The sequence below is a fragment of the Ptychodera flava genome, chromosome 4, assembly GCF_041260155.1.
Source record: "Ptychodera flava strain L36383 chromosome 4, AS_Pfla_20210202, whole genome shotgun sequence".
NCBI lineage: Eukaryota > Metazoa > Hemichordata > Enteropneusta > Ptychoderidae > Ptychodera > Ptychodera flava.
Genome location: NC_091931.1, coordinates 48,190,234 through 48,217,429, shown reverse-complemented (window position 1 = coordinate 48,217,429; position 27,196 = coordinate 48,190,234). Strand labels below are relative to the sequence as shown.

The window sequence follows — 27,196 nt, the reverse complement described above, 5'->3', positions numbered from 1 at the left end:
ATACGTCCACGAGGAAAGGCAGATTTCTTCAAAACTGTCTTTGAGAGGATGATTGAGTTTTTACAGAAGCTTATTAGTGACCTTGGCCAGAAGGGAAGGGGAGCCAAAAGTCTTTCAACACTATGTCTCTTAAAATTCATAAAATCAAGGAAAAATATACAAGTAGCCATCATCAATGTAAAATTTTTTTAATGTATATAGTTTTTTAAAGAATTTTCGGCGTTGAATGTCTCTATTCCAGGCTTTGTCTCCATATAATAAGCCTAGATGAGCAAAATCAGCAAACATCATAACATAATTTGTTTTCACTCTTTGGTTTAATATCAAGCAATACAATCTAGAGTAAAGTCTCAGTGTTTCTCAACGCTGCTAAAATCATCAATTCTGAATATCAAATCCCAATTCATACGTTTGGTAGGTCATAAAAACAAAGTCAAAACCATAGTGCTTGTCATGGTGTTGCATTTTCTGACAATCAAACTTTTAAGAAAACTTTTGGACTTGAGGCAATGAGTTTTCAAAAAATTACAAGGTCAAAACTGACGCATGCCTTCAAATATTAGCCACCAAAAATGAAAAAAAAATATTTACATTTGTATAGTTATTTGTACATTTCTATTAATATGAGTATTGAGAAGGAACAAGCATACTCTCAGACACAGGATTTCTGGCATCGCTCGCACACTCGCAATGCCAAAATTATGCACCCATTGTATGCTTGAGTACTCAAAGAACACTTAATTTGTTACTTGAAAGTAAGACGGAATACAATAGTAGAAAGTCACAACATATTGGCTTTTATAAATTCTTTCAAAATAGTTACATGACGATACTTTACTTGGCAAACGTTGTCGTACTCAGGCATGTATGGTAAAATTGTGTAAATGTAAACTTTCTTACTATTTTCGCTTGAATTCAGAGCATGGTAAATTATACTAGGCATATTACTTTGATCATTATATGCTTAGCATTTCATGAACGCTGGATAGAAACAAGTACAACCAACAAAGAAAGTCAGTTCTGGCAACACATTTCAAACAATTTTACCATTTCCTGAAAAAATCAAAGGTACATTCGCTGAATCAATTCTCTTTGATTATTTTCCTTACTTTCACAGCCTTTCATTTTCTTACAATATTGCATATTGCGTAAAAACACAATTTGCCTAAAGTAATGAGTTACACAGACTCTATATGTAATAAAATGTTATGAGCAAGCAACAATAGCTTAAATTCCGGCTCTGTATATATAGAGGTTGAGTTGGAGTCTTGGTAATAGACGGATCAGCGTTGTCTGGTCCAAAAACAACAAAGCAAAAACAAAAAATCCGACAAAGTGTTTTTATTCACGGTAAAGAATAACTGGACGGTATCATAGAGCTCGGCTAGTTGTTTCCTCTTGAGTACTTGATGAACATAGATATTGATAGATATATGGTTGATGTCGTAATCAATGTTATAGTTCTTTTTCGTGGGGTGTCGATATAGGCATGGGAGCTTACGAGACAAGTAAGTGACCTCGCCGGATCACCATCTTACGTAATTCAACTGCTTCCGACAATCAATGACGTCGCCGTGCGTCGTTAAAACACGCCTTTTATCGTATCTCCTGATAGGCGCCTGCAAAAAAAGTGAGAAGAACAAACAAGAAATTCAGTACAGTAACTATAAATACAGCTTTTGCATCATTAATCTTCCCTTCCCATTTTAGATAAATTTTATGATCAGTGCACACAGATTCAAAAGATTATTATAATTTCATATTATTTATTCGTTTAAAATGTCATCATGATACTTGCGGATTCTCTTCAATATAGTTTAATCATTATCCGCACGACACCGCTACTATCCCTTTTGTTTACGAAACACATCAACTTAACATTGTCCTGTTTAACTATAAGGTAGGCCCATTTCATTTTTCGATTTGACGATGCAAATTATCAAGAGTTTCACAGGGTTGCACCTTTGCTTTACGGTAGATTAATGAAACAGCAGTGATGTGCTGTCAAGTCTACTGAATGGTGGAGCTATGAAGGCCCGTCTGACAGGTTCAGCGGCAAGGCTAGCTACCAAATGCTCTCTGACAGCAGCAGCAGTGATGCGTTGTCAGGTTGTACTGAATGGTGGAGCTATGAAAGCCCGCTTGACAGGTTCAGAGGCAAGTTTAGCTACCAAATGCTCTCTGACAGCAGCAGCAGTGATGTGCTGTCAAGTCTACTGAATGGTGGAGCTATGAAGGCCCGCCTGACAGGTTCAGAGGCAAGACTAGCTATCAAATGCTCTCTGACAGCAGCAGCAGTGATGTGCTGTCAAGTCTACTGAATGGTGGAGCTATGAAAGCCCTCCTGACAGGTTCAGAGGCAAGGCTAGCTCTGTAATGCGCTGTAACAGTCGCATATAATAATGTCGTGCTACAGGTCAGGTGCATATCTAAATCACAAAATACTTATAGAGTCATGTTCATAGGCTTTTTACTCACATGGGTCTTAGTCAAGATCCTCAACTTCCAATTTTTTTACAGAAGTCTCTTGAGTGATTACAGGTGAAACGCTGTTTTTCGACCTGTAACAGAATAAAGAGTGGCAGAGATAGAGGATAGAACGGGGATGAAGCGCTTGACTATTAAAGTGACACTAACATTTGGTAACATTTTTAAAACACATTTTCTTAAAGCCAACGATCAATGTTTGACGTGGCGACTGCGTACGGATCGCGAGATATCGATAAAAACATGTCATTTCCCGAGTGTATTTTTCACATCCTGAAGTTTTACGATCCTTTCTGATTATGACCCGAAATTGTTGTGCTGATTGACGATATTCTAGGGAGTCCATAATAAGTTCGAATGACGCAATTAATTTACCTCCCACTGCGAAGACTTTACATACAGCATTTTGCCTTTACCTCAGGTAAGTTTTTTAAAACTTGTCTTTAGTTTTTGTCGTTTTCATTATTCTCAATCGTTGTATTATATTTTTAACAAATACCACATAGATATCAGTTTTAACATGTAAAATATCAGCCGCCTCTAATGACTACATTTTGTCGTCTGCCACACAGTTACTTGTGGTCAGGTGTGGTTGGATACATAGCAGTCGCCGCGTGGTATGCGTCTATGCATACGATGCGGCGGCCGCCATGTATCAACCGCACGTATCTGTGCTAGTCACCTATGCGAATTCTGGTGGAATCAGCAAAAAATGTTTTTTCGTTTTTTCGCCAAGTCAGTAAGCCTCAGCTTTCTCCCATGAGGCATGACTGATCACCGACGCGAGTGGTACCGTGGCGTACAGCAGCGTCAACATAGACTCGTACTCCATAGCTTAGTTGACAATGACCCCGGTGCCCTACGTTCGATGTTCGGAAGCTGAATTTAGGTGGGTCAACGGAATTCAAACTTTTACTTTTTTGAGGACATGTTTTTACTTATATCTCGCGATCAACGCGCAGTCGCCATGTCAAATATCGACCGTTGGCATTAAAAAAATATGTTTTAAAAATGTTACCAAGTGGTAAAAAATGCAATACTCCAACAAAGCTATAACAACGTGTACCACTATCACAACTTGAATGAATTATCAGGAAATGTAGATGCTATGTTGCTAGGGTATAAAAGTCAACGAGCATTAACCGACAACTTTTGAAGCGATTTCCAAAAACTGTCTGTCTAAATGCTGATTTATTTGTTACCATTTTTCGTCAGCTCACTATAAGGCCCTTCACAAGTTCGCGAGGAAATGTTCCATCAAGTTGGGTTTTAAGGTACTGATTTGTGATTCGGTAGATTCATTCATGTTCTCATAAATCATCATAATGTGCATTTTAATATCCATACCACGCTCAATTGTTTAGAATGACTTCTTCTGAGCGACTTCAAACAATATGACAAAAGTATTCAACTTACTTCTTTTTTTTTTTTTTTCCGATCTTAAAGTAATTTTATTCTTAATTGTGTTTCAGTATCATTTATAAGGCTTAGCATAGCTGATTATTATGTTACATGTTAATATTGTTTTTTTTTAATTTACTTTTCCATTTGCTTATTTACATTAAATGAAGAAATTCTAAAATAACTGTTCTCTGTTTTTTGTACAATGTTTTCAAAATCGAAAGCTCTTCAGTTAAATACCTATTTATGAGCTTCATGTTTGTACATCTTGCCTTATATACAGCAAAAGTTGCCACAATGATCAAAACATTAATAATCATGAACTTACTTCTTGTTGGCCTTTGATTTCTTGGCGTGATACCGTTGGACACAATACAGAACAAAGGCAATTGCCACCACCGTTACCAAAGCAACGCTGACTATCAACCAGACAAACCATGTGTCCTCTGTAAATGACAAAATCATCATAACTAAACAAATCGATTTCCAATCAATGATTCTCGGTCTGACCGATGTTCTACAATCTTTTGATGCGTATAAAATCGCTGTCTATTTTACTAACTGATGCTGCTGGGTTACGTCATCGCTTTGATTGTGAATTTTGTAACAAGCAATGCTATCACTCGACGCGCAACGACAGTTCGAGATACCAGATTGAGAACTTACGAATGATTTAAGCATCGCTACAGTGCTATGTGATAAAACTCTACATCTAAGAATTACTTGACAGAGAGATAAAGTTGAGCAAATTTTGAATGCAATGATATCAGACGCAAACATATAAAGGATGAAAACTGACCTTAAATTAATTTACAGTTGAAAGGGGCAGAGAGAGCTACTATGAAAAAGAATGATAGATTTTAATAAAATTTAAGTTTCTGCTCATGAAACTCTTACTTGTACATGAAGGCTCTTCTTCACTCCATTCACCATCACCTTGACATGTTCTGACCTTTGACCCTTTGCTGGCGTATCCTGACAAACATTTATATTCCACTGTGCAATTATATACAGTGCACGATAGGTAAATGTTGGCATGGTCGATTTCCTCAGGAGGGCCGCAGTCAATGACTGAAATAAAATTCGCACCGAACCGGCTATTAGTGCAAGATGCGAAGTATAATGATATTCAAATATGCAGAGTACATTAATGAGCATTGTTTCGGTATTAAAATTCTATGCTAATGACCCTTAATCAATGTGGAAAATTCATGTACCTCGGATCTTGCATTGTATATGAACCGGAATTTTGAAAACACATTTTTTTACCGTGTGTTAAAACAACAGTTGGAAGGAGATTATTTTGTATGCGATACACAAGCAAAATGATTTAGTTAGTTTTTTTCCGATAGTTTATCGAATGTACGAAAATGATGTGCTAGACTAAATCAGTCAAAAATCTCAGTTTCTCTTCCCCATTCAGTGTCACATATCCACTTGCAAGAATGAGTCTTCGTGACTACATCGTGTTGCCAAAAGTTTCATATGAATAGCGTATGTTTGAGTCTGAAAACGGCCTAAACATCCAGTTAACACGTTAATAAAATAGTTGAAATTTCAATTTCTTTTGAGAACATCCAATATCCTCTTTCGAATTTACATAACACATTTTTATCGAAAGCTTTATTGCTCTGATAAAGTTTGTGTGCGATGTGTGATAGCGAGTACGTGAGTGCGAGTGCTTCATGAACTCTACAGTGTGTGTGTGTGTGGGGGGGGGGGTCGCAGAGAGAAAAATTGTAACAAATTAGGGAGCATTCATTTATTACGGTGGGGTGGGCCGGCAAAATCCAGGAAAGGGGGGTCAACTTAAATTTGAAAACTGCAAAGGGGCTCATGTATTTTTCAAACAGTACGGAGGAGGAGGGGAATCACTTGATTTTCAAAAGTATCCATCCCGTCAAAAAGTAGTTTCAGTGTTTAAAACAATTCTGGGAAATAAAATTATTATCTGTATGATTTGATTCTCTGAAGTAATTTCTCTGTAATCTGAATAAAAGTCTATTTATTATCTGTCTCATCAATATCTTGCCAAGGCAACTCTATACAGGCTCGTCTTCTTGTAAATTGACTCGCTGAGGGCATATGAACAATTCCTATCAGCCTTTGGCTGAGGTAATTAGGCAATGATTAGGTGCAAGTTATATGTTAAACTGAAACCTGGCATACATTTAAAGGTTCCCCTGTGCTGTTGCATAGCACCGCTGTTGATGTCTGACCAGTTTATAGGAAAGAGATGTACAAAACTTATCTGGATAAATAAAGCTCCGGCTGGAATATAAATGAAAAGTTTCAATGACTTTGTTTTTTATGTCAATTAGCAACAAGGAAGAAATACATAAAAATATACCATTTTGTGTCATAACTCTCAAAATAAATATGAAATATGTGTATATATTAGACTTGCTTCCAAGATCTTGGAAAAAAATCTCTTTTCCACTGATGTTATATTGTATCACAGACAAAGAGAAACAGACTCACAACGGGTATTGTTCAAGGCGTGAAGCGGTTACGTAACCGATCATTATCGCCTCGCCTCAGGTACCTCTCGCCCCTCTTTTCCGAAGAGTGCCGACCATGCATCCTTCGGTAATTTTCGGATTTTCGCCAATTGTTAAGCGAAAGTATGTTCGGCAAAGTTTGTGATGTTGTTGTCGCGTGGTGCTGAGCGGAATTGGCGTGCTGGCGAAAACGGGAAGTTTTTGAGCTTCAGGAAAGTGAGTTGTACCATTTTAAAAATTCCTCCCATATTTTTATGAATATATAATGAGTGTGTTTGAACCAAATTTGAAAGTCTTTTATCGATCCTGTCTGGTTTTACTCAATGGTTTACGGTCAGTCATACTGCCTTTTACACGTTCGTCAGGGAAGGACATGTTCATGAAACTGCTGGCGTGTTATGTTTTGATTGGCGTGAAGCAGTGTTTCTGCCCTGAGAGCTCACAAAGTAACTATGGTTGCTACGCGACTGGCAGCACGATGCCATCTCGTCGTATTTTTCGCATAATCTCGTGCAATTATCAACCACAAAAAAAATCTCCAAAAAGTTTAACACCTTTGAAGCTCATTTTAATATGAAAAGCCCATAGTCTACCGAGACGACTATGGAACAAAAGGCATGCCGCGTTGCTAGTCTGTTTCTCTATTTGTCTGTGATTGTATCTATGCACCGTAATGGCCTATATTATCATTTAAAATTCGATCAATACTTATTGAAGCAATTGGGGGAGGTGTGTCATGAAATTTTTGTCATCTTAAAAGGAGGTTATCACTTTTGGGGTCAATGAGTGGGGGTGTTCATATATTTCGACTGAAACACAGGAAGAATTCGCCTACCCACCCCGGACATAATAACTGAACGCTCCCTATGCTCGGTTATTGAACCACTTTATTTAAGGTGGGGATTTGGCCGAGCGGTTTTGACTGTGATGTCTTCGCTTGGTGACTTGGTGCCGTAGGTTGTGAGTTCGAATACGATTTAAAATTTACTCTACATTTTACATACCTTCACAGCGAGGCGGGTGACCTGTCCAACTACCGTTTCTCAGACAAGTTCTTATATCTGAGCCGACAAGTGTGAATCCCTCGTTACAGTAATAGCAAGCGGTGCCTCCCTCTGTGATCTTTTCAACAGCTGTACTGCCGTTCGCCGGTGCTTCTAGAAAGCCACAGCTGACAACTGAAAAACATGTCACATCAAAACTCCTAAATCATAAACGAAAACGGACATTGCCATTCGTCCAGATAGATGTGTAAGTTCAGCGAGTTATAAACAGACATCACCACAGCGATAGTTCTTCTAATGATACGTCTTACACACCAAGTCTAGGGTACCAATTCAGATGCTTGATCGTTTATAATTTCAAAGGTCTTGTATCTCTATTCAGCGCCCACAATGATGACTCTAAATATAACTTCGTTCAAAAATACGTTCCAAAATTCGACAATGTGAAATACCAATCTGTATGAGTTCGACGTGATGCACGACTTAAAGTTTTAGACTCACCACAAACTGCTAAAATTATCAACGCAGGTAACAAATAAAAATATCGATATTATTGTTATTAATACATGGATGCTACTTTACCGGCAGCTGTATCTTCTATGATTGATCTATGTTTCTCGACGGCTTGCTTCGTTTGTCGGGCAAAGTTTTCACTGCCTGTAACCTGATAGTCGAACAGACAAAGCTTGTCGTCGCCACACAGAGCCATCGCCTCATCGCTGGGTGTTATTTCGAACGTCGGCACATAGTTGTAATCATTTAGCGAAGCATGGCTGTGTCCGATATCGTACCGAAATAGTGATTCCTCCTCTGTTACATTCCCTGAAAAAAACCATTATTCTTATAAAATTATTAATCGTAAAGCTTATTATATGAACTTTACTTTTTTCATCACTAAATTGTTTGGTATATCTTTTTCGTCCATAGAATATAGACTTGAATTGACTGTGTATGAGCGCAATCTCTGATTGTCTGTCTACCCATCTTTGTGTCTGTCTGTCTCCCAGTCCATTGGTTCTAGCCTCCGACATCATGCGTACTATTAGGTTACCGCAAGGATCAATGTATCTTTATTAGCGGAAAGTTTGTCAAAGGAACCATCAAATCCATCTGACTTAGCTTAATATCAGCCTTTAAACTTGTTCATCAGTAAAATAAACCGACAGAACTGTAAACCCTCTCAAGAGTTCATTGAGTTGTCACCAAAAGTTGCGTATTTTGCAGCGAAAGGTTTGAATTGAAATATTCTCGCACAAAGGCACTCGAATACAAGATCATAAAGATTTTATCAAAATAGCATATTGGCTGCAATTTATCTTTCATATTAAAAGTGAGAAAATATCGTTGACCGCCGGATATTGTGTACTGACACATCTCACAGTTTACATTATTTTTCAACTATGATTCTGCGACTCGGAATGCGACCGAGGGGTGTTTCAAAACTTACACTTCATGCCGAAGGAATAGTGAATTTCTTGCGATGTGGTAGTCGGTGAAATGCTAATGCCTTCGGGGGTCAATAGATGATTGTCCTGGTTATCATTCCACGTTCCCATGAGTCCTAGCGTCGTACCCTTCATAGATGGTGGTGCAAAGAACGCGTATGACATCATAAGCGCGCCCTCTGTAGCGGTGACTTGCACAGAGACACCCAGAGAAAAGCTTACTGTGATGAATGCAGTATTTCCCTGAATTTCCTTTACAACAGATAATCCTAAAGAGAAATGATTCAAATGTAAACTCAATGATTCCTAAAACATACGGGGATAAGACAAAATAACAGAGGGGCCTTTGGCCATTGCATTTCGGGATACAGGGATACAAAGAGTCGTAGAAAACATTGATTAACCCAACCTGATATCATGAACTTTGTCGTTCCTCGAACCCTCCCAATGCACCAAAACAAACAAACAAACAAAATACACAGAGGACGAAATAAGTCGGATTGAGCATGAAATGTAATCGCAAATACTGACCTCAATTAATCCATAGACAGTGGAAGCGATAGAGTCTACTGTTTTTGATTAATGTTACAGAATTTCTCTCAATTAATAAGACACTTATTTCCGTAGTACAGTGCAGCGTGGGTTCATTCATTTTGGTTGAAAAGTGTTCGATGAGGCAGATATTTAGGAAATGACATCACGCCTGAACCATAATACATCTCAAGGACAATCAGCTTTGTTATTGAGATAAAGATTACATCCAGTGAGTATAGGAAGAGATTCACTGATGTAATCTGCTCAGATATGATTTAAAGTAAGAAAATTAGCTTTACTGACTACCATGATAGCATTTCTTTGGAAAGAACTTTTCAGAATAAAGTTTCTGTTGAGATTGATACGAAAAGTTTTGGATGCTTGTCATTGAACTAGAGGGTAAATAAACACGCAACCATTGTCTGAAAGAATTCTTTACAGTAGCTTGCACAATTTTGGAAATGAGAAATGTACAATTAATGTAGTGTCTATTTTCAGAATTAACACTACTGCGTCTTTTATTACATCGATTCAAGCACTTAAGATTGCCTGCCTAACTGTCCAATATGAACGACATTTCGAGTGCAAGTAGCAGACATTACAGTTATAATGAACTTACCATTAAAACCCCATCTATCGGTCTGGTCGAAATCCACCCTTTGCCAATTGTCGTCCAGGTCAATACACTTGACCCATGCGTCCAGAATTCGTCGCTCATTAACCTGGATCTGAACGGTGTCAGTGCCATGTCCCTTCATTGCCAATGCAGTGAACACAGTACCACCAGTGACTGTCTCACCTAAATTTAATTTTCATTGAATCAATGAATCGTGTTATGTGTTTCTTAGAAAGCTTTTAGAGCCAACAAAATATTCAGCGTCAGATGTGTCCCTACATTGTTGTTTGTGTTATTTTAAATCTCATCTAGAATATTCTAGCTCTGAGTACACTAACTTGTCATGTTCTTCGTATCACTCACATATTGTCCATTAATGAATTGCTCATTGCAACCAGGCGAATGACATGTAACCGAAAGGCAAGAAATTCAACATTCCAAAGTATGTTACACCATAGACTCTCGTTTCTCGAGAGTCTATGGTTACACCCAGAGCCCTACAGAAGGCAGCGACTCAAACGTATCAAAGAGATGTAATCTGAACTCAACAGAGGATCATGTCATTATTAATGCCGATAAATCAAAATATATTCGTTGTGAGTTGGTCTGATGCAAACATGAATATAAGATCTCTCGAACCTCAACGCCTCACACTACAAAAATGAAACGACCCCCTCGGTTAAACGCTGAAAAGTTTAAAGCAATATCTGTGTTGTCTGTGAGTAAAAAATTGACAGATTACTCACCAGTAGTCTTTTTAAGCTGTTCCATTCTTCCCTGCAAAGTAAACCTTTCGTCAGTAGTTCTCACCAGGCAATACTCACCAAGACCGTTGAAGGTATACTGAGATCCATCGAAGGTGTTAATGTGTGGGTCTCCGATACCACCACCTTCAAAAAAATCGAATCAATTGTAAAGTATTCCCATTCAATGAAGGCTGATGATGGATGTATAACAAATGCTGTCATAAATAGTTGCTCTCATACTGTTTAACTACTACAGAAAGCTTAACATTATATGTGAAAGTAATTGATGAGAATAAATAATTAAAATAATTTTAGGCGAATTTGGATGGCACCATCCCTATAACCTCGCCATTTGATTATCGAAGCAATCGGATCAGCTGTGTTAATTCTTTACAGATTAGTGTTCTCGACCATTTGTGAAGAGAACGATTTACAATTCTTCAGAATCAAAAACTGCTATCACGGTGAATGCAGACATATTTAAGAGAACTAAAGACGAAAGGCACTTGCAAAATTAATTTAGGAGCGTGCAGAACATATGTTGCAGATAGCCACGGGAAAAGAGAGAGAGAGAGAGGATCAAATCCTGTTTTGAATTTCAGCGATGAGGAAACACATGAAGAATGACGCCGTTATAATATATGCGAAATAGACAACTCAAGTAAAGAAATCACTAAGTTTTGCCAATACATAATATTCATTTTGATTTGTTTTTGCAAGAGTTAGCAGAAGTTAAAGATGTCGGTTTCTATTTTCGAAAGGACTCTGTTACTTAATTTATCAAATTTTATTTACTGTCGATAACTTGTTCGGCTAATAAGGCCTATCTTCCTCAAGATCAACGTTAAGAAAAATTATCACAGGTCAAAGTACAAAAAACGAACGAGAACACACAAGAAAACGAACACGAGAAAAATAGCAAATACAACAGCGAAGCACACGTACACGTTACACCTGACCAATGAGACGTTTATAAATCTGCAACTTGAATGACTAAAGGCTTGGGCTTGTCAAAAGGCAAAGGGAGGTCGTTCCAAAACGAGCATCTGAGTAAGTAAGGCTTTTTCCCATGGCCTCTGTTCTAATTTTTAGCAAATACATATTTTTTATCGAAGTTGGGCTCATTGACGAATGGACCTTTGCAGTTTCGAAAAGAATCTGCAGAAATTTGGACACCTGGACACCTTTGTGATATTTTAAGCGATTACTAAATGGAAGCAGTACCAATCTTTTATAAACAGCGGACTGGTTCGTTGGTCTCATTTGTTGGTCCCCACATACCAAACGAATGGCTTGCCTTTGTAACTTTAAAAGTTTGTACAGTTCGACTAGTCACAATTTCCCCATTTTGAAATAAGTGCACTTTCTAAGTTTCATGACGACAACATAACTTGAAGGAAGCTAAGAATCCCTATCCCTGTACCAAAGTTGTCTTACAAAGTGACATGAGTTTGTGTCACCAAACGCAGATTAAAGAAAATGTCACTCCTTCTTTACCTGGCTGAGGAGCCACATAATCAGAGCAACCATCTGACGGCCTTTTCTCGTAGTAGTAATCGCACAAATCCTGTTCTGAACCAAATATACAACAGTGTTCCCACAGCAGTATATCGGTTAGGTAGTGTGACAGGTAGGGTACCTTTCCCGGCTCTTTGTACGGATGAATGCCACCGTGATGACGTCGATGTGCTGTACCTCCGCTATTCTGATTGGCTCCATCAAGTAAGATTCCATTTACGTCGTAGCAACACTGCTGTCCTGCGCCCTTTGTACTGGAATGCAATGTAACAAATATAGATCGAGGTATCTCAATTAATATGAGAAATAGACTGTAGTGAGAACACGATCAATGGTGTTAAAAGAAACTCTCCAGTAAAACGACAAACGGAAAAGAAAACTTGCTTTAAAAGGGCCAATAGTTGTAAAGTGAGTTTGTGTCGATTTTTCACAATTAACACAATTGGAACTAATTTGGGATAATTGGATCTTCAGATTTTTCAAATTTCTTAATATTGTAAGGTGCCGTACAGCTGAATGTTGCAATATTACAAATAACTCATAAAAACAAGTCTTTAACTTAAAAGGAAAAGCAGATGAGCTCACATTTGCAGATTAAACTGACAGTACTTCACCATCCAATTATCCCAAATCAATTCCAATAGTGCTATTTTTTTTTCAGACGACTGCAAGCTTGGTTTCGTTCCATTTTACATAGCATAATGTTCCCACTATTTAGCTCGTCATGACAGCATCTCCACATAATAAATGTACTCTTGTAGTCTACATTTGAATTTTAGTCCGTACCAGAATTCACTTGTCAATAATAACAATGTAGTCTACATATGAACAGTGAATATGTGTATCTCAGCATGTTTTAATTGGGACACAAAACTGTACGTGATGTTTAAATAAATATATTGAAAAATTATCAAAAGTTACAATCTCCAGCCCTTTAAAGATCTTTTGAGCAATAAATTTGTATCTTGTTTCTTTACAGTGCCATTGTGTGTGCCTGATGATAAATTTACCTCGGTTCATTAACCCTGACACAATGATGAGCCAACAGTTTTCGGTGACAGTTGTCATCGTTATGTGACCAAGCCTCGTTACACCTTGGGTGTGCCGTGTATCTTCCCGTGTCAAGCCTAGCTTGTTGTAGAATGCAGGGACATGGCTCGAGATCATCGAGAAATTCCAGGTTCCGCTCGGAGTCAGAATATAGAGTGTCTTTGCAGAAAGTGGACGAATCGTATTTCCATTTCAGAGAGTGAATGTCGCTCCAGAGAGACTGTGGGTGACTACATACAAGGAAATTGGGAAATGCATTCTATTCTCAACTTAGGGGTGGACCATTTGATATCCGGGGGGGGGGGCTTGGAAGATTTGGGGAAAAAAAAAAGATGCCAGGTGGAGATGCTCGAAAAAAAAATCTGGCTTTAAGTGGCTGATGGAAAAAAAATTATGGACCATTGCGACTCGGAAAAAAAAATCTTGGCAATTGTTTGATGCACACTGCAGCATCAATAAAAATCAAGCAGTAGCTCTGGAGTTTTATAAAGCATAAACCATTTCAAGCTTGAGGAACAATAACTGAATATGAACAATTGTACAGTATACATGACCTTCTGATTAGAGGAAGTATGCTGAAATTGAAATTGCTCACCAGTGTTTTCCAGAAATGTGTAAATCTGAATGTAAGGATTTTGTCAAAATACCACAAGAAGAGAGACAGCCTGCAAACATTTTACTATTATCGTTTGCGTATAGAAAACTCATAACAATGAAAAATGCATAGAGACTCAATCCAATGTGTAATATTATTACGCATTGGATCGACTCTCTACACATTTTTTCATTGTTATGAGTTTTCTATATACGCTTGTTTTATTCGTAAATGCGAACACTGTTATAGTGAATTATCTTACCAATGTTTTTCTTAACAAAAGCGAATGTGTTTTGATTAGAATTGAATGAGTTTGATGGTTTTGGGGAAACTACTATGTGGTAATGAAGAATGGGAAATGGGCAATGAAATGAGCAGACAGCAGGTGATTTAAGATTGAATGTTACATCTTCACTGCAAATAAAACCATAAGTGTGTCATAAATAATACAAACAAAACAAAATCATGTTTGTTTGTTTTGTTGTATGTGAGCCACGTCTAAGACACACAACAAAAGTACTGTTTCAGTCAGTAAATGTCACCTCAGATGCCACCAGAGAAAACCATTTCCACTCCAAAATTTCATTTTTCTCCTTGCGAGAGGGGGGACACCCCCCTCTCGCGCTCTCCCCCCCCCTCGTTCGCTACGCTCACTCGCCACTCAGTCGCTTCGCTCCCTCGCAGTCCACCCGTCTACTTTCTTAAATTACCCGGCTACTTTCAATGTAAGGACAACACTGACAAGTAAATGCCATAAATGTACATTATTTTACAAATATGTTTTTGTAAAGTGAATCAAAAATGTACATGTATTTACATAACTTCATTTAGTTTCTTTAATATAGTCTGTGTGCGATAGAACAGCATCTTGTTACTGGGTGTGAAAAACCAAGCAAACAAACATTGCACCGAAATTTGGTAAAAAAAAAATATCTCAAAGAAGGAAAGTGAAAAAAAAAGTTGCCAGCATATGCCCTGTAGAAAAAAAATAATTCATGGTGAAGCACGTGGGAAAAAAAATAATGGCTCTCCACCAATCTTCCAAGCCCCCCCCCCAGGATATCAAATGGTCCACCCCTTACAATCCGTTAAAATATCAACATTTTTGAAAAAACGATACAAATTACGTTCAACAGTTCGACTTACCAGTAGGGACGCCCTGAATTGCAACAGAGTGTAATTTTAGTAAGGAAACAGTAGTGTCAAATTAAGTTTTAGAGGGTGAAAACGACAGCCTGTTAAAACAATGTTTCTTTTCAAAATAAGGACTAAAACGGAAAAGACACGCCTTTATAGATTATCACAATAAATATCGGTTACCAATGTTCCAGATGGGATGGACATCGTAGTTATACTTGTTTTACCATATAATATATTTTATGATTTCCTCTTAGAGGGGTAAACGAATGTACCACGTTTGCAGAACGATACTTACTCATCGAAGTTGACTTCATGATCCGAGAGACGAATGACTCCAGCGTGAAATGAAGCTCCGTTCTCGGGCTGTCTCGTAAAGGTGTAACGCCCACTATTGTCTACAGGGTCTGGGCTCAAACTTGTAATGAACTTCAAACCGGCATGTACGTCTTCTACGTAGCAGTAGAGGGAGACATGTAATCGACTGGTTAAGAATTCTGAAGTGTCCCACTCGATGGTGAGATCGTTCAGAGTGTGCCAATTTGCTGAGTCAACTCTCTTCACGATTGATGTTCTATACTCCTCACTCACTAAATCAGAAATATGGAACGGGAAATAAAGATAAATTTACCAAAAAACGTTACATTCTTATAGCGTGTTTGAGAATATTTGGTACGCAGGATATAAGGTTGAGTTAAGCAGTTATTTTATCATTAATTTCTTTCATTTCTCTGTTATTTATTTATTTTGTTGTTTGATTGTCATTCAGTCTGTTTGTCGGTCTATCGACATTCAGATGCCCTTGTTCATTACGTCACAGAATGTTTTTTGTCGGCGAAGTGATTTATTCATTTGATATTTTTCCATCGGCTGAATCATTCTTTGGAATTAGATGATTTCATTCAGTACCTAGTATTGATCCTTTCACAGATTGACGCTTTTTTGCCGTGAGGTAGATGTGGTAACTTTCTAACGTTGAGTCGAAATGTAATGGTACAATGTCAAGAAAAATTGTTACACAGTTACATGTGTCGCTTTCCGTCAAGGAATAAGTCGTAGTTTATTCACGGAAAAAACTATTTAATCAGGAATGACATACCCACAGTAAAAATTCCACGATATTTATCAAAACTGACACCTCCATCAGTTGATAGACGGAATTCAATTCTGCCAACTTCATATAAGATTGGCGTCTTACAAGTTGCCACGACAGCACTGTCCATGGTTGCCTTGACTACATTATCTCCAAATTTACAGGATATTGCAGCAGGATCGTCGAAGCATGGTCCTGAGACAAATATACGCTGTCCTCCCAGCATGTAGCCAAAGCTGGGATAGACACTCAGTACACCTGTGTGGAAAGTCATAGTTTGACCCATTAACATACCAAATTTATTCGCAGTTGACTTTTACTAGGTGTGAAATACCTTGTCTGGCGGGCATTTTAAATAAATGGCTGCCATGGTAACGCTTAAACAGATTTTCGGTGGCTCGCTATCTGACGACGATTTGTACAGTCAGACTCAAAGGGTACAATTGGCCTTAACATTGAGCATTACCAGTAGGTGATCTATGGGATGGGTTTGCAAGTCAGCTGCAAAGATTAACGCAGGTAAATGTAATGTCATATCAACGTTCAGGGAACAAAAGAAGTGTCATTCGATATCCTCATCAAAATTAATGAACCGAAGGAAAAGATTATAGAAACATCAAAGTTTACACCCTCCTCAAACAAGAGGAGACGGATTCAGTGACCAGTTGAAATGCACAAGAAGTAAAAGAACGTCTGTTGCACCAGTTATGACTAGACATTATTCCCCCAGCCGTCAATTTTTGAGCACGATATGTCATTTTGCTGTATGTTGCAAAGTCGCTGTTTCTTGGTCATGAAGCTGCAGTCATTAGTTCATAGAACAAAGTCAATCTTAGATTGCGCGTTTTCATCAGTTGCGAAACTCCATTTTATTCGCAATTATCCCAAATGTGTGATTTGTACAATTTTGTTTCAGAATCAATGTGAGGGTTGTTTGCAACTATGAACATTTTTCCTAATTTTGTTACATTATCAGGGGTCTGTGGCCTATGGAAAAACCGAAATTTGGCAAGAGTACCATTTTATGGCTGGCCAAGTGTCCTTGATGTAGGTTTCAATTATACACTAACAACAAAAGCAACACTTACCCTCTGTATTACATCCCCCATGTTCAATTATTTTATTGTCAATTCTGAATAGGAATCTACCAGCCACACCGACATTACTCCACGTATCAATGTTCACAATGTCGCCAGTTCTTGAGCCATTGACGACGTCAAAGTTAATTCCGTCTCCAGCATTGAAACCAACCTTTGGTTGAGGAGAATATATGTGTTAGCTTTATTGCATTTTCGTAATACTATTTTACAGATATCGTATTCTTGACCATATAATCAGCTGAAAGACGAACCATGTCTTCTATACATGCATAAAAATAGAAGATGCTATGTTTTCTAGTATCAAAACTGTGCTGAAGGAAGTTTGTTTTTTTACAGATTGTAAACTTTACCGAAAGGTACATGGTATGTTTAACACTTAAGACTACAGGATCATATTTGTGTAGCTGATTGGTTTTGTGAACTTATTTCCGACCGGATACAACAAAAGTAAGCAACAGCTAATAAAATAGTGACTTTAGACTTGTTCTGCGTGACAACGCTGTAAAAATAAACCACAACAATATTTAGGCTGTAATAGGCCATTGATGGTCAAAGCGTACCTGAGCAGGTTTTCCTCCCAATCCTGTATCAGGATCACCTTGACTAGCAGCACCGGTTGTCCACGTCACGTTACCATAGTGATAGACGGCGAACGAGTGCCTTCCATTGGTTGCTAACACGCACTGGAACGTGTTCCTCTATTTGAAGGGATGTCGTTAAATGTTGAAAGATGTAATTGAGAAAAGTCTCATCAGTTTCGTTGAGTGTTCATGACTACCAAAACGTGCCAAAGAGTGGCTATTATGGTTTCAATTATGGCATTAATTATAAAGTAAACAAGTTGAACTTCACAAATATACTTCCAATTTAATCACAGGACCAATATTTGGCATCTCACAATGATTGTGGGCTACTAGTCCGATCTGAGGCCAAGAAAATGGGATACTGGGACAGAGACAATGACAAGAATTATCAAATGTGATATTCCTTTTTGACCTTAATACTAATTTTGTAAAATGTTTTTCTCCACTTTTTCTCTTTTTCAATTTAGTAAGTAATAATTTGCCATAGATTCTATATTAAGCTTATAATCATTAAGCTTATGTATACCTTTAGATTTCCAATCGCAGACGAATCGAAGAAAGCAACGTCATCCCATGTTGCGATGAAAAGCCATGTCACTTCAAATTTCTGATGGTCTGCAAACTGTTGAACAATCAACTCCTTCGTCTTCTTCAGCAAATGATCGTTTGGATCTGTAACTTCCCTGTAGTAGACATCGCCCCCGTCTGTGGTGTCCACATCTGCCCAAAAGGGCGCCACCAAGCGTCGGTTGTCATCCAAGGGAAACGCGTCAGGAGTAAACGTCATAACCTCGGTTAGAAATGAAATCACGCCATTTGTGTTCACCTGTACGGGGATTAGAAACAAACAGTAAATATGTTAGAACTACTTCCCTCCTTGCATTATGCTATCATCATAACCGCATTTCGCTGACAACAAGGAGTGATGAAGTATTTGTTAGGAGACTGGGAGTTTACACCAAAATTCATTACTAAATCTACAATCAATCTGATCATCGCAACACTTCTTATGATTTGTATGGATAGCACAATGATCTTGAAGAGACAAAGATTTTTGGTGCACGCAGGAACGCTGTAGCGTAGGAAATAAAATACTTTTTCTTTCAAGGAGTGGCGATTTTTTGCGATTATAATACGGTACAAAAGTCTTACAAATGCAGAAACACACTAGTTCTCTTTATAAATGTTACATCACGGTTTTTTCAACAATAATTTGATGTGACGGTGAGATAGCACGTACCCAGAGAGAATCGTGATTTTCATCAAAGAAAGGAAATGGAATAGAGACGAAGTATTCTCCTGAACTGCCATCATCGTTCTTCTCATTTACATTATCTCCGAATTCAGGTCCGTATGGAAACAGTAGATCTGTTGAATAGATCAATTTAAATCAAATGGGAAAGACAGCGAAATGTAAACATAGTGAGAATTACATTAGCAGTCCTTTCTTAATAGCCCATTTCTTTCATTTTAATAGGCATGATAAATCCGCTTTATTATTATTTAAAGATTCTGAATAAAGTATTACTTGAAGAATATTGTAAAAGCTCTTAAGAAGAAAGATTATTTGAAGTTCTTAGAGATTTTAAAAACGACTTATATAACATTAATGGTGCGGGGATGTCTGTTTGAAAGTGTGGACGATAAAAAATACAACCATGCATTAGCTAACAATACACATAGTTTTTCTGCCAGGCTTGCATTCAACCAAACACAATGGCATAGTCTAGGGCCCTCTCAGGCCGAAATTGTGTTGCATATGGTTGACATCAGTGTTTTACCTGTAAATAATGATGTTGTGGAATTCGTCAATGGAGAGGAAAATATTTTAATGTACAGGGTAAGTATTTTGAGAACTTTAAAAACGATGGAAAAATATATCGAATGTGATTTCACTTTTAGATGGTATTGCAAACTTAAGAAAATAATTAGCATATGCAGTGTCATAACACCTATGTTGACCAGAGTGTACAAAATATTGGTGAATACGTGTTTTGACAATCGAAAGTCGAAAAATGAGTTTGTTTTGGTTTATTCGTAAAATAAATGATTCGCAAATGTAAGGAAACTTTACAAAATTATAGATTTTTAGAGATTGACTCACCGTTAAAACATGGATTATAAGTAGAGATTGAATCATTGATACTCCTGGCGTAATCCATGATCAGGCCGCAGTCTCCTTGTAATCTGACTTTCAATTCTGTACATTGAAAAAGTATGTAAATTACATTAATCTCTAATTTTGCCTCAGAAGGAAACGCTAGCTCACTCGCGTAGAGTGTATACAATCCATGCAATGATTTTCATCAGTCTGTGTTTGGCATTTTTTGACTATTTTTTCCCCCATGTTACATCATATTTTTACTCAGCTAGCACACTTCGGATTTGAAACTAAGGAAGATAAACTCACAGCATAGCAGTTACCCTACGGAAAGTACACAAATAAAATCTTTGCCATTGCCTGATGGAAAATAAAAGACCTAACACGGAAGGCTTGATTTCAGAACCTTGTTAGATGAATTAATATGAAAACATATTTAATTTTGTGAGTCTAGAAATAAATGAGAGAAACTGTTATTCGATAAAGTAAACATGTTGTTGCTTTCTTTGACATAAATCTTTATGTGAAGGTCCTTCAATCACGGTCAATCAACAAAGTGACATTGTTTCGTCTACCGGCGAGAAATTCAACCCTGACAGCAAACACCTGGTGATATGTCATTGCATAGTTCAATATCACAATGACAGCTCTCTGTGGAAAAAAAATCCCGGAAATGAACTTAGTCTGTGGCGACACTGTTATTGAATTTTGAAGGCAATACGATAAACTAGTGTTCGCGTTCAGAAATCTAGTAATCTACCTCTTCTTAAATGTTTGGAATTCCAAACTGAACAATGAATGTGTCGTGACCTTAAGGTCGATAGAGTCACTATGCGTCATCAGAAGGATAATACGAACAACAAAGATTGTTTAAAGTACGCATGTGCATGTATAACGTATTTGTAAATATCTAGCCGATACGGAAAGCATCCACCGTCATTCGTGTGCCCCCAAACTTCAAAAACTTTCAAGTAAGCAGTATGTCTGATAGAACTAGAGTTCTTACTGCAATGTATCATGAATAATTTCTCTACAGAGTGAGGATAACAGCTCACTAGTTTTCAGACATAGTTAGGATGTGAACAGTATGAAAAATTAATTATTCTCCCCTGAAAGTATGAAAAATCACTTCAACTGCTCGGATGAAAAATCCGTGGTGAAGGGCTGCACAGTGTGTAAAACTACATCATCATATTATGCAGAAGACAGTCTGTCCCCCTGAACATGTTATGAAAACATTTAAGAAGTACCAATATATGCAAAAATGTAAAAATGGTGACTGAGAGGCGGAGCATGGTTGGTTTATAAATTATGTATGAAGGAGTACAGGTAATAGTTTTTCATAAAAATTTAAATTAAATGTTGAAAGAAATTATTACACATTTTGTTCAAATCCAGTACATAAGGTACATGAGACATAATTTTATCAACTGAACTAACTGATAAGCTTAAATGCCGAAGAAAGGGTATCAGTGTTGCAGCAGCTTTTAACCAGAAAAATGGTCATGTGACCCAAGTCTTTCATTCGCTCATTGTTCCTGTCACTAATTGATCTTTCTGTGACAAAAATATTACAACACGTTGATGGATAAAAAATTGGTGGCACTGTCATCATTAATTGCGATATATAATATATAATTGTAATGTCTCAATGATGCGAACGCTATGTATAGATCAACGCTTGACTTGGCATTTATAATTGTGTGCTAGATTAAGTTCACATCTGAGATTGTAATAGTGATGCTAGCTGATTTAGTGGATTATCGCTGGTAAAAGTGTCATCTATCTGCGATCAAGTTCTATAAGATATAATAACATTTCTAAAAGGCACAATCCATGCTATGACTTCAGTTCGCCTTACCCTCAGATGAAGCCTTGGCGAAGACAGGGTCGTGTGTGTAATGGTTGACACAGACTTGTGCGAGGTTTTTATCGGCATCGTTGATATCGTTCCAGAAACTTTGGGTCGCGTACATCAGAAAATGTGAATCTACAAATGCAGTCTTCATTTCCACTGAATAAGAGTCAAAGTTATCGACCAAGTTCTTCGTTTCTTCAATGTATGATTTCAAATCCTCCTATAACAGGGAGAGTAAAACTTCAATTGAATCTGGTTTTCAAGTGATAAAGTGCGTTGTAGTCATCTTTACATCCATCCCCAGAAAAAAATGAATTAAAAACCTACTAAGCTTGTCATTTTGCTACGTACTAGGGTCGTAGCTGTGCCGTCCTGATTTGACTTTTGACAGTAGAAAGTGGTTTTCGTTCTTTTTGGCACAGGAAGACTTTTGGGTAGAGGCAAGTAGACAGAGTAAGGAAACAATATCATGCATTATATGTCAGAATTCAGCAATGCGTGATAAGAATGGTCGTACTTTGTCTGTTTCGTGCATTGCAACATGTTGCATTCCCTGGAAGTTAAAAGGAAAGTATACACAGACAAACATAGGTAATTAGGTAGGTAGGTAGGTATATAGGTAGGTAAGTAGGTAGGTAGATAGGATGATGGGTGGGTGGGTAGGTAGGTAGGTAGGTAGGTAGGTAGGTAGGTAGGTAGGTAACAAAGCATTAATAGTAAATGCTTATTTAATGATTCACGCAACGTCGCGAGGGCACTAATGGCACGTGAAAATACAATTTGTCTTAAGGATGATAAGATCGCACGGGACTGTCATCTTTATCGACGGGATTGAGAATTTCTCATTTCGTTTTGCTTTCACATGTATAAAGAATGCATTTCACTCTGTTTCCATAGTTCCATTAAAGAAAAACGTTACGTCACCTGAATAGAAATGCCCGACCATGAATAAAAGAGAACCAGGTAGACGATACAGTGTGGACGATGTGTGAGATTCAAATGATCATGTCTTCACACACCATCGCTACTTACCTCGAACAGGCTGTCGACCTGTGTTTCGTCTAGCACCGATCCACGCCTGACGTTCTCAAAGTCAACGCCAGGTAGTGCCGATGAAAATATGCCACGAGCATTTTGCCTTGAGAAGCGAAAACGTATGCCAACGACAAACTCTTTGGCTGTGTCATCTCTTGGGTTTGTTTGTATCTGTTCCGATCTAAAGTATTTCTTTTCTCTCGCTGAGATGTAATTTTTGATAAACATAAGTTCGCTTTGTTGTGGACCAGCGAAATCTAGAGAGACAAAAACAGTTTCACGCCATCAGTGTTGCAATGCGTCATTCGGTTAACTGTGGAGTCGAATAGCAGACTTTTAATTGTTGTAGATTAGAGTTTTATGGTAGTAAAATGCGATAGCTATGAATTGACTGTGTTGATATCAGCAAACAATTAATAGGATAAGCGGGATGTAAAATAAATATGACATGAACTCCCTCTGTTGTAGATATTAATGAGAGGCACATACCTTAAGATCAAAGGGCCATCGCAGACGTCATGTTTTGAGTTCAGTGTAAAGTGTAAGTTAATATTTTCATCGCAACAGTTACTAGGAATTCGAGAACTATAAAAAGCCCTTAAATTATTGAAGTCTGTGATAGTATGGTAAATCAATCTTTCAGGTTTGTATGAACTTAGGGACCTATTGCTGCAAAGCCTATATAACCACAGTCCCTCCACCACTGAGGGAATGTGATTTAACCGAAGCCATAAAGTAGTACGTGTATCAAACTGTATACAATAACTTTTGTTATGATGGATAATACGGCGTTGGTATATTGCTGTAGCGCAATAGCTGCTATGGCGGTTGTAGTTATGAGTGACTATGACGCGATAATATGTGTGCACACATAGCCTGAGAGGTGATGGCTACTTGCCAGCTTTGTCACTGATAAATGTAATGCTGAAGCCCACCACTATATGTTACATTTAAAGAGAAAGAATCCTGAAATTCAAAGTTGGACACCCAGGAGAGCATCCGGAGAGTCAGTGCAAGGAAACGATATATTTCTCAGACTCTGGTTTACTTCAGGTACTCCATGATTAGGAAAGGGGCCTTTGCGTATCGTAATAAAGGCTAACAACATTTTGTATGAGTTAATGTCTGGTACAAATATACTGCCATGTTTCATTGATCTATTAAACGATAAAGTGTAACGTCCTTTATAACAATAATTTCGTTTAATTTTGATCGCAATTTCTTAATATCCTTAAAGCAGTGGCGGGATACGCCCCCTGTAGCTCAGGTTATGTTGTTACCGCAGGGTTGGAAAAATGCTCGCGAGATGTATTGGCTTCTTCAGTTACAATACGATTTACGATCAAATATCTATAAATTATGAGACTTTTCGCTGAACCATGGTAGCAGCGATAAAGAATAATATATATGCATAGTGGACTAAAATAAACACTGAAGACGACTGTGAATACAAGTGCTTATATAGACGGATTGCCAATTTTGTTTGACCAAAGTGACCCCAAACCTGGATCTACTCTATCATGCTCCCATATAGCCGTGCCAACTGAGTAATGTGAGGGGCATAGTTTTGATTTGATTCGTGTTCAGTCGCAATGATTTTATTGCAATGACCACCTCGCAGACCTCATGCAAGTGTTTACTGAAGGCCAATGAGATCGAGATATACCAATAAAAGGCACTGTAAATTAAGAAACATTTACGCAATTGTTACGACTGAATAGTCGACCTTTGTCCTTCTCTTGGACGTTAAATCCTTGTAGCCATGTTTATCGCCGGGACTGGGACGACATGATTGAACAACAATTGTGAGAGACAAAATGGAACGGCTAGGTGGAGCAAGATTACCGCAGTTGGCATTCAATGAATCGATTCTATATTAGCAGTTGCAAATCGGAATTGCACCAGACGGAAACAATAATTTATAATGGCCTTGTACTTGTAAGGTCGATCAGTAATCAAAAAGTAATGCTGAAATAAGAAAAAATCTGAACATATCAACGATGACAGTGAAATTAGACGTATGGAAGAGAAGCAATCATTACATACAGCTCTGCAGGAAACCTTTCCACTATGAGTAGCCCATACATACCGAATATGGTAGACGTTAAACAGTACTGGATTCGATCCTCATCCGCATGCAGAAATATAATCAGTTAATTACCCAAACCAACATTCCTGGTGCGAAAAATCAACTAAAAGTAACAATTGTCTCGCTATGATTGCACAACTCCACGATAGTAGGAAGCCAGGTTCATGCTCAGATCTCAAGAACTGTTCAACCTTCGCTAGTTAGTCCTTTGCCTGTCAACTCTTTCGCTGTTACCAAGGTTACAGCTTTGAAAGTACATGTTACAAACAATGCACTAAGGGCCTGGACAGAAATTACAGGGGGGCGGTGTATTTAGGGGTGGGTTGCAATTTCTCGCGCAAGCATTTTTGAAGTGTACTGAAATTTCACTCATATCATTTTGGAAGGTTTTGCGCAATTAAAAGGCTAGATGTACCCAGTATAGTGCCTTGTCCAAAAATATTAAATCATAATAAATTGGAGTCTTATGGACAAACTATTAACAATTTTCCGCTACAAAACAACCTACATCTATACATTTAAATATGTTTGATCATTCATTTAAATGCACTTTGCTCGAAGTGGGAGGTAAAAAGTGCATTGTGTACAAGAAATTTGTTGTTTGGATTTCATCGGAAATGTTGATTCACTATACATGGTAATCTATGAGAAAGCTATGAACAAGCTTTTTCAATATAAAAGTATCCAATATCTGTGCATTCATAGACGTTTGATAATTGATATAAATGTACTTGGTTAAAATAGGATGGTTATAAGTGCACAAGTGCATATATGTCAAAGAAGTTTAATTTTGGAATTTCATCGAAAAATCCTACACAGTTCATCCACTATAAGCTTAGATGGTAATCTATGAGAAAACTATGAAGATTTTTTCCGATATAAAACTAGCAATATCTGTGTAGTAATAGGCAATTGATAATTGATATAAATGAAATGTATTAGAATAGGGTAATTACTGATTACAAATACGTACGTGTACACGAAATTTGATTTCGAAATTTCGCCGAAAATGTTGATTCACTATACTATGAGAAAATTATGAATAATTTTCAGCTAAATCTGTGCTTTAATGAGTGTTTGACAATTGATACAAATGTACTTGATTAGAAAAGGGTTTTGAAAGTGCAGCAACAACAAATAAGATATTAGAATTTCACCCAAAAATATTAATTCACTTCTCATGGTTGTCTACTTCTAAACTATTAAACATTTTCCCCGACAAGACTTATTAAATTTGTGCTTTTATAGGTCAGTGTTGTTCAATAGTGATAGGCTGTAATAAGTTTCGTGACGACTGACAATAAAGTGCTCTCTGTAGAATTACAAGCCAAATTATAAATTGTTTCTTTTGATTTTGAATAGCCAATTGTAGTTCAAGTAGTTGACGGAATTATTTATTGTGCATTGTGATCGTTTTAAATCTGAGTATTGAAACCTCGCATAAAGTGATAGTTTTAAGGTTAAAAAGTATTTGCTCAAAGCTCAAAGGGTCAAATGAGAAATCATATGTCAATTAAGATATATTTGATATGGGTTGTGACAAGCAGGGGAAGGGTCTTTGTTTTTGAGCATAAGATTGGGGAGGTTCACTTGTTTTCTTACAAACACTTTTAAAGGGTCATTTTTTCGCGCTGCGTCATTTTGAAAAACATCCCCCCGTAATTTGTGTCCAGTCCCTAAACAACCGACGTTGAACACATAAACCTATACACACACGTCACATGGAACAAAGAAGCAAAACCTGCTTCTTTCGAAACATTACAGCGATTTTTGAATCAATTTTCTCGTTGTCAAGTGTTGCATACTGTCAAAAGAGTTTGACATTTGTAGGCTTTACCAGAGAGGGACTGTGATTGTACGAACTAACGTTGCTATGTACTGACTAAAGGCGGAAGTAACGCGCATTTAATAAAAATCATTCAAATTCGTAAGTGCTAGCGTCATTTTAATCAAAGTTGACGAATTCTTTAAAAAGTAGTCTCACTTCTTTCTCACACAAAATGTAAAATAAATTTTCTAAGTCAGTATTTACAAAGTAAGGGCATGTGCCTTCTAGCGAATCTGGTTTGTGACGATGCATGTTCCGTCACACATTTCAAGTTGGCGAATAAAACTTACCTGCGATAGAACTTGGCAGAAAAACTTGGATGAAAATTAATGTATAAATTAAGGTAACCTTGATAGTCCCCATGGTTACAGCAGGATGAATATTGACGTCAAGGCCAGCCGATCGCAGGAAAATCACATAAACAAAACCGTAGTTGAAATCAGGTAAAGGCGCTGATACTGCCGCTGAACAACG

General features: G+C 37.6%; 1 protein-coding gene across 1 annotated transcript; it reads right to left on the bottom strand.

Moving 5' to 3' along the window:
- Positions 1–167: 167 nt before the first annotated feature.
- On the bottom strand, positions 168–27,196 carry LOC139132036 (sushi domain-containing protein 2-like). The gene is made up of 21 exons (XM_070698415.1): positions 27,013–27,196; positions 22,803–23,062; positions 21,774–21,990; positions 19,916–20,011; positions 19,052–19,179; positions 18,338–18,637; positions 17,788–17,925; positions 17,216–17,378; positions 16,134–16,385; positions 15,333–15,624; positions 13,263–13,532; positions 12,232–12,506; positions 10,735–10,878; positions 9,992–10,171; positions 8,841–9,107; positions 7,976–8,215; positions 7,394–7,567; positions 4,786–4,959; positions 4,217–4,334; positions 2,479–2,561; positions 168–1,619 (listed from the first exon to the last, which is right to left on the bottom strand). Exons 1-20 carry the CDS (start codon positions 27,083–27,085, stop codon positions 2,486–2,488), a joined length of 3,837 nt encoding a protein of 1,278 aa, XP_070554516.1. The 5' UTR covers positions 27,086–27,196; the 3' UTR covers positions 168–1,619; positions 2,479–2,485.